The 8791-nt window shown below is 32.9% G+C and overlaps 1 protein-coding gene across 4 annotated transcripts in view; it reads right to left on the bottom strand.

Annotated features, from left to right (window-relative positions):
- Positions 1 to 446: 446 nt before the first annotated feature.
- LOC120637676 overlaps positions 447 to 8791 on the bottom strand; it is a 38252-nt gene continuing 29907 nt past the window's right edge. For 3 of the 4 annotated variants that reach the window (XM_039909619.1, XM_039909621.1, XM_039909620.1), the window contains exons 18-21: positions 8600 to 8668; positions 7889 to 8000; positions 7012 to 7115; positions 447 to 4404 (exon numbers count right to left, since the gene is read on the bottom strand). In XM_039909619.1, coding sequence (XP_039765553.1) covers positions 4273 to 4404; positions 7012 to 7115; positions 7889 to 8000; positions 8600 to 8668 — 417 coding nt within the window. In that variant the 3' untranslated portion in view covers positions 447 to 4272. The remainder of the gene's footprint in view (positions 4405 to 7011; positions 7116 to 7888; positions 8001 to 8599; positions 8669 to 8791) is intronic. The other variant, XM_039909622.1, reaches the window with a different exon arrangement.

Raw genomic sequence — 8791 nt, 5'->3', positions numbered from 1 at the left:
AGTTTAAATTAGCCAATGTTACCATCAAAGTAAAAGATGTAACTGATTATTGTTCTATCTTGGGTTAAAACATTGTGTCAAGCTAATTTTATCTATTGCATTTACATCCAGACAAAAATAATGGGAATCAACTGCTCTCCAGGGTACGTGGTGTACAATGCTAGTTTTCAAGCTAGCTAACTTTCTCAGGACTGAGAAAAGCTTAACAGAAAAACCTAACTCGCACAACCTAGGTCCTCGGGATATATAGTTCGGACTTCGAAAATGCTAACCACTAGACCATCGCGATATGATTTGTATGCTCCTAATACATTAAAGCATCATTTCGTCTACAGCTAGTTTTAGCTCTTTTAGAAATGACAGATTACGCTTATGAGTATGTGACGTTAGTTCAACTTTCAGTTAGGATTGCTGCTTTTCAGCTTTTAGAAACAATAAAACAACAATTACACCGACATTCTTTTATTGAAACAAAAACATTTCGTATCTTACTTGCTAGAAGCGACATGCCTCCAGAACTCAACACATAAAAATATGAAAACCATTGTCTATTAAGTCTTCGAATCGAATCCCATTTATAAAGTCTCATATATTTGCCAAAATATTCTCATATAGTTTACACTAAGCGCTTTGCCTTTCGATCAATAATATACTAGATGTCTGTCCAGTATCAGAAAAAAATAAGTTTATAAAGAGAAAGCCAATGAGTTCGTGTTTGTGACAAAAGAGGGCCGGAATATGATAACTAAGGAAATACATATTTCAATTTATATTCAATATTATAAACACTCGCATGATAAGAACCATCAATTCGGTAAAAAACTAAAATCGGTAACTTTTTGTGCTACATTTTGTATCTTATCTTTGGGATGACGTATCTAGCGCATTAAGAATCAAAGGATTTGCCAATTACAATAACACAAATTAATAGTAGTAATATGAAACAAAATTTAATTGAGATTCGATTCGACAAACTAATGATACACTAGGCTTTATGCTACTTCGTAATCATTTTTAAAATTATGACAATTTTGTACATGATACCTAAAATACAACAATTTGCACTTGATCATCAAATTTCAGTGAATTCCTTAAAGTATAATCCTACCTACTACATCGATCTACATTTATCAGTATAACTTTTAAACTGTTTATTTATAATGCAACTTCAAGCATATATTTTTATCGGTTATTTGAAAACAGACAGTGGAAGTAGATATATTGAGCTTAGCTGTTAAAATAATTAATAATTACCTATATAATAGTTGCTATGATAAAAATAGTATAGTAGTGATAGGCCGTTTGGTGACCTACTTGACATAAAAATGAAGTTAACCAGACAGCAAAATTCCTAAAATACCTATAAGCTAGCTAGGAGGGTAAAAATATTTTAACACTTATTTACAAAATTATAAGCAACCTACAAAACTTTTTGAAGTCTACAAATCCTTATATTTTACATAGACATTCAATGTATGTTATTCCACTATCATTGCTAAAAAATAGTAATAATAAATTAGAACGAAAGCTACTTTTATAAGACTTGGATAATATAATATATAAAATATTTACATTTATATATCGGTGTGTGCAACCTTACGTGGTATTGTCGCACATTATTTGTAGATACTTTTGACATAAAAAAAGATTTTATATTTAAACTGTTCCACTATGTATCAAGAATTATAGCGACCTCCATAGAATGTGCATTATTATAGACACCAACATGGTCCTTTTTTTCTTCGTATCCCAAAATGCTTTATTACTTTAAGAGTAAAGTGCGTTTTCAAAAAAATAAGAAATAATGAAAACATCGTTGCTATTTTGAAACATACTTAGCAACTTCTCGGAGTATAGAAAGTTGCGAATCGGGCGGGAAAAAGTCCGCTGTAACACCGGCACAGGATGAGTTGAAGATATCTTAGTGATTAAGATGAATGAATATGTTGCTTCTGATTAGCAACTGCCACAGAATTTATACAATTCGGGGGAAGCATTTGAAAAAGAAGAATGGCTAGTGCATATTTAATTACAAAACAGTAACTAATGTTTGATTAAAATAAAATTTCCAGTTTTCTCTATTCTATTCTCTATCTCTATCTTTATCCTAAGCAATTTCTTATGAACCCAGCTGACATCTTTTAAACACATCATAATACCAACTTAGAAATACCAGTCTTAATATAGGTTTATTTATATGAAAATACGAACTTATTCACAGTTCTGTCATAATATGTCCACATTTATTGAACTTTTGAACATTATAACAAGATTTATACACATTAATCTATCAATAAAAGACTCTTAACTATCAGCCAATTAATACATATAACGCCATTTTTATTGCAATAAGACACAAGCAATTGTACAAGCATATTTTTATTGAGATGTAATAGAGCTGGAAATTCGGATTATGCTTATTTTACAGTGTAAACTATTCAGTTATTTAGACATTATCTCTGAATTCAGACTCTGCTAAAATTGGACAATTGTAATGTAAGCTTAACGTTATGTGACATAAAGCAAACTTTTCAATAATATTGAGACAGTAGTATTTAACAAATCTAGCACTATTCTACATGTCATACAATTAAAATGAAACTTTATATTACATGATATAGGCTAACATTTTCAATTCAAGTTGAGTAAGTGTTCGGTCGCTAAAGTGTTTTAAGTCTATAGCAATGCTTTTAAAGCAGACAATTTAAAAAATCGATGGCTACAATTGTAGCGGTAGAAGCAACATACTTGCACAATATCTGTTATTTTATATTATAGCTGGCAACTGAAATTAAAAAATTTCAATCAAAAACTTATTATACAGAGGAATATGTACAAAAAAAATTAAGCTACATAATGTAGTAATATTTATTAGTATTAATATATTTGGATCACAATCATATTTCTAAAATGTAATTTTGACTAACTAACAAAGATAATTAAATTTACAACCAAAGGGTAAACATGAATTATAAAATTAAATGCTTCAACGCGCTTTTTTTCATGTATAACTTTGCATTGCTCGCTACTCATTCACATAATAGATTAACCCAAGTATTTTTTTGCATACATTACCACATATAATTGGACAAGTTTTGAAATCTCTAGTCTAATGTTGATGTGCATCATCAATTTTCCTTCTTTCTCATTGGAGAGATAGATCTTTTATTATTAATATAGGTACTTAAATGTAAAAAGCATGGGGTTCCGAACATCACATTTATATTTTTTCTTATGTAAATATAAATAAACTTAAATGTACAATTCTTAAATACATACAAATATCGGTTCTATTATTGCTTCAGCAAATTATTAATAGCTATAATATTGCAACACTGTTCCTAATGAAGATGAGCTCTGATGATTATTATCACATGTCAGCGACAACAATTCAGATAAAGTTGACATGTTAAGGAATTGTGTTAGAACGTATCAAATTTCCTTATTAAGGGGTCATATTGATAATTCCATTACACAAAACACTTTGCTACTGACAATCATGACCTTGGAATCAAACTTAGGACCTGTGATAGTTATACCAACTGGGCATTATAATTCCACTAAAGTTACTATACATTTTTAACACAATTAAAGTTGGCACTATTTAAGTTTGGTGCTCACTTAGTTACATATAATGCACTATGGGCAAGTGATCGTATGAACATGATTTTTATGTTTAATTTACTTTGCTACGTTGTAAGTTATTATATTTTCTCAGATCCTACTTACCCAAGCATAAAGGGCTAAATATACGTGAAAATATGCACTTGTTTTGTCACTTGACCATAATTTTCTCTTTAGTACATATTTCTGTGTTAAACCATGCACTTTAAATTGCTAAGCAAAACTTCTCCGATCCTGAACATCACAAAAAGTGTTTTATCTTACAATTTTTGACACTATGCATAATTTAAGTGATTCAGTTCTCATATTACTTATGTATTTATTTTTCTCACTTTAACACCCAGAAATCTTAAGATAAATTTTCCAACTTATCTTTAAACTTATTTAGTATATTATATGTAATGTGTTAAATTTTTTTTAAATATAAAAAAATTAAAGATTTTTTGGAAAATAAAACACTTGCACATCAGTCATACAGACTATGCTCAGTACTATATTCTGACTTCACTTTCACCTTTCTGACAACAATTCACTTGACTGTTATAGCTACGTCGCGTTTACAACTATGCTGTTTCTTATAATAACTGTATAGAGTCAATTTTCCTTGAACGTGACAGCAAAGAGTTCACTGCTGCTTGTCAATGTTTCTCACGTGTTATACGCAAACTGTACAGGAAGGTTGCGCCTAGTTGTTGTCAGGGGAGCATTGTTACCTGCTCCTACGATAAGATAACCGCCAGTCGTCATCACTTTCTTGGCTGCGTTCTCGTCGTTCAAAATCTGGAAATTAAAAAATAAAACATAAATATAACTAACTAAAAATTTATGCTTTATTGGTGGCAACACTGCGTTAAACTACTCATTGTAATAGTGACATTTTAACAATCGCACATGGAACCCGACTTAAATACACATTTTTTTTTGAATTTTTTTGCACTACATTGTCAACTTCTATCTAATCTCTCTTCTACTTAAAACAAGAAATTCTTAATAGAGAATCTCAACTGTTAACTACATTTAGTACGACCTAGGATGATCCGTATAGTCAAACATGCTAAAGAAACAGACATTTGTAACGTTGAAACTTTGTAAATCACGTTTTGCTATATCCATTCAGCAATTACCGCTGACGCGTTACTGATTAATCTCAAATTTTAAAGAATAAGTTTTATTTAATATTATTTCATATAAATATAAATTTTAGATAATATTATAACTAAGTGTAACCGACAAAAGCCAATTCTACGTTATAAGATTTTATTTAAATAGATTTGCATGAGAGTGTGCTCAGTGGCGTGCACTTCATACATGCACAAAAGCACTGCATACCCAAATTATTTGATAAAAGTCGTATTGGAGGGAAATATTTCCATTTCATGCCATGTACCTGCTTTATGCATACTCTGGTCAAAAACCCTGTGCACGCCACTGAGTGTGCTGTTAAATTAAAATTGTATGATGTTTCGTTAAATCACATTTTGGTAAATTTCAATTTATGTTTTAGTTCAAATATTGTTTCTTAAGTTACGTACGCTAAGTCAGCGGCAATGGCTCGATATAGCAAAACGTGTAACGTATCTGAAATTAGCCCTTAGTTTGACGACAACTCTGTTTATAAACCCGCTTTGCTAAATTTACCCGCACGAGAATATACTGAATGAGCTGGGCAATACATATTTTGAGGAGATTTCTCGTTGTGGCATTCGTTCTAATTTTCCAAGTTTGTGTGCTTCTCCCATCCACCAATAAAATTGCGTCTCCAGAGGGGAATCCTGTGCGGAGCTAAGTACTCATAACTACAATATCACTTGATAACTTCTAAGTGAAAGTCATTGCACACACGATACTTTATCATCAGCGGTTAGTGATTTTACTTTAGATTCTGAATCGGGTTTCGATAATTTCAGTATCACAACACATATCGCGCGTTATAGCGATTGATTTGATGCTTCATCTTGTCTGGATGATTTTCTACGTTTGTAACAAAATTGCGTGTTTACGGATTCTATAGATACCGAATCGTCTACACCGCCAAAGTTAAATGGGCTTAATATCAGTCTGTTAAAATTGCAAATGATTTTAATGATTTTTATTTTACAAACGTTCTGCCAAAAGTCGGAACCGAAGAACTGTAGACAAATCTGAGCTTTAATAACATACAATAAGATCTATATGACTCTTAATGTTCGAGTATTGTTATGATACTCGAAAACGACCCTCAATAGCGTGCAAGCAAATCTTGTAGTAGTCAGTTTGTATGCTGGTCGTGTCATCAAACTTCCAAAATGCGACTAAATCGGCAATCGCGGATGCTAAAAGTATCGTGTGATCGATGGCTAAAGGATTAAACCGCTAACCTTGAGCAAGAACGGTTTATAATTGTTTCTAACGGGCATCATACTGGTTCGGTCAATACTTTGGTTTTGGTTTTGCCAGCAGACCAAACCAAACCGGTCTTTCGTTTGCGAGACGAGTTTTTGACATTCTATGACAAAGAGGTAGTTAATGACCATAGAAAGAGAAAACCATAGAATTTATACGATCTTTTTGGATACCAAGAAATTGTTTATATTTGAAAGTTGCACAACACAGCCTTTTGTATCCTGCTTCATTGTTCAAGTGTTTGTTCTTTTTTTTCTTTCGTTTTTCTGAGTAGTGTAGAAATAAAGAGTATAAATAAATAAATAACGCACAATATTTAAACATGCAACGCAAAAACGACGTTAACGACGGTTGTTATAAGTTTGACCTTTCTGTGTCATCGTAGCTCCCAAACGGATGAACTGATTTTGATTTTGCTTTGTTCGTTTTAAACTAACTAGGATTTTCTCTCCCTATCCCTGTGTGAATATTTGACACCATATTGAGGGAGTTATGAAAGGGCTTAAAACAACCCAAGACACATTGCGATTATCAAAATTATTGTGATTGGCTGAATTTTCAGTACTGTCGCTCAAATCTAGTATTGTAGTCCATAGTGGAATAGCGTCAGTCAAGCCAATATTATCTTGACAGGTTGCTTTTTTTATTTATAAGATACATAAATACCTAGCGACAAAACGAGCCATTGGGTCACTTAATGTTAAGTGAACACCGCCGCCGCCGCCCATGTACATCAACAGAGGAAGCACCAATAACACACTGACCAGGCCTTTGAGACATTGGTTTATCGCATTAAATTATCCCATATGTCAAGTAAAAACAACGCGGATGGAAGTTGGTTCCACAACTTGTATTTCCGTGAGAGAAAAGATCTACTACAGCGGACAGTGGAATAAAACCCTCCAGGTGGTGGGGATGAAATTTGCTTTATCCCCACCACCTGGATTTTTGATTGGTTGTGTATGAAGAGGTGTAAATTTAAGGAGCTGGATGGTTTAAACTCACTTGTTTGTTTATCAGAAGCGGCGAGACTTGCTGAGTGCCAGGTGACTTGTAGGTACCAACGCACTTCACCATTGGGTTCCCGCTAGGATCCTCCACCATACTCACTGGGGACAAGTTATGTTTTACAATACCCTTAGTATAAATTTGAAAAGTTGAAAATACAGTAAAATAGTTATATTCCTCAATTTAAAGCGCTAAGAGTGTAGTCGATGGAATTGTGAGCAAGCTTAAACCTTTTTCTTACAAATTCCGTGGGAACTTTTTTTCCTGGGATAAAAAGTAGCCTATATTACTTTTCGTCCGTTCAACTAACTCTATTTCAAAAATCAAGTTAATTGGTTGCTTAGTTAGGGCGTGAAGGAAGGGAAATACATAATACTTTATTTTGTAACTATTACCCATCTACACTATTATATAACATAAAAAAGCACCATTTAAGTACACAGTCCTAGTCTATTAAGAGGAAGGTACCCAAAGAAGGCTAGAGGGTTCGAAGTATCTAGGATTTTTTTAATACTTTGTGAATAAAATAACAATACAAATAAAATGACCTACATGGTCATATTTAAAATCCCTTTTATTGATGAAATTTTTCACACACGCGTTTTGGCGATTGACAGCAAATCAAGTAAATTTATTGATCGAAGGGGAAAAATTAAGTAATAAGTTTACTTGATTTTTCCCCTTCGATCAATAAATTGATGAAAAATTCCAAGAATTTCAAATATGAAATTGGCGTTTTTATGGAATATTTTTTTTGCAAAAAAGACCTAAAGAAGCAATACAACAAAGGCACACATCGTCGTAACATGTTGTTAAGAACATGGAAGGTTGCAAAATAAGCCAAATTACTAGAGGGCTAGATGTACATTTTTACCTATGATGGAAGTTTTCTGCGGATGCCCGTCCTGCGCCTGCGCATAGACTCTGGTGGGTGTGATCTTTGAGCCGACAGCGACCGCCGGCGCTGACGAGCTCTTCTGCAACACCCGTACACGAAAACCATCAAAATATATTTGTCTATGTCATGGCGTTGGGGGTAACCTACTAACTACTCAGGGCCAAGCTAAGGGCTGAGTGTATACTTTATTTAAATATATAGACCAGAGTTTGCTTGCAATTACACCTGATGGCGGCATAAGTTTTTTTTCATTTAAGCCTCTAGTATCCAGGGTGCGTTATCGATTATTGTTTTAATTTTAGAACGCATCTTAAATTGAATTCGGAAACTCCTATGTCCACGATTCATTCATTGAAGTCGTATAAATCGGTGGGCTGAATTTAGATAAACTTTACAGTACTTGCCTATTTTTTATAGCCATTTTTGAAGCCAAGTTTCAAAGTTTTTTTTCATAATATTGTATAAATGAAATATTCAATTATTTCATTTAACAATGGGACGATTCACGCTTCAGCTATGCAACTTCCTGATGAATATTTCATTCACCGTGGTTCTTTTACGTATCTTATTTCTGATCAGATCACGAACGAATAGATACACCGAGCTGCTTGATATTAATAAAAAAAAGTCCGTAATTCAGCACACTTCAACCTTACTACGTTTCGGAAAATGCTAAGCAGAACTTACTGGGAGATTGTCAGAGGCGGGTTGCAGCCTTCTATCTAGAAGGCTTCCATTCTCGTTGGGATTATTATCCTGAAATAAAAAATACAAATCATTTACAAATACATAATACATTTGTATCGTTATAAAATAGAAGTTTTGTGATTCGATTGTTTAACCTGCTTCATTAAAGAACCTACTTATATTATAAATGTG

Source organism: Pararge aegeria, chromosome 4 (genome assembly GCF_905163445.1).
Source record: "Pararge aegeria chromosome 4, ilParAegt1.1, whole genome shotgun sequence".
Classification (NCBI taxonomy): Eukaryota; Metazoa; Arthropoda; class Insecta; order Lepidoptera; family Nymphalidae; genus Pararge; species Pararge aegeria.
The sequence above is the reverse complement of the archived record's forward strand: the minus strand, read 5'-3'. Positions and strand labels throughout refer to the sequence as shown.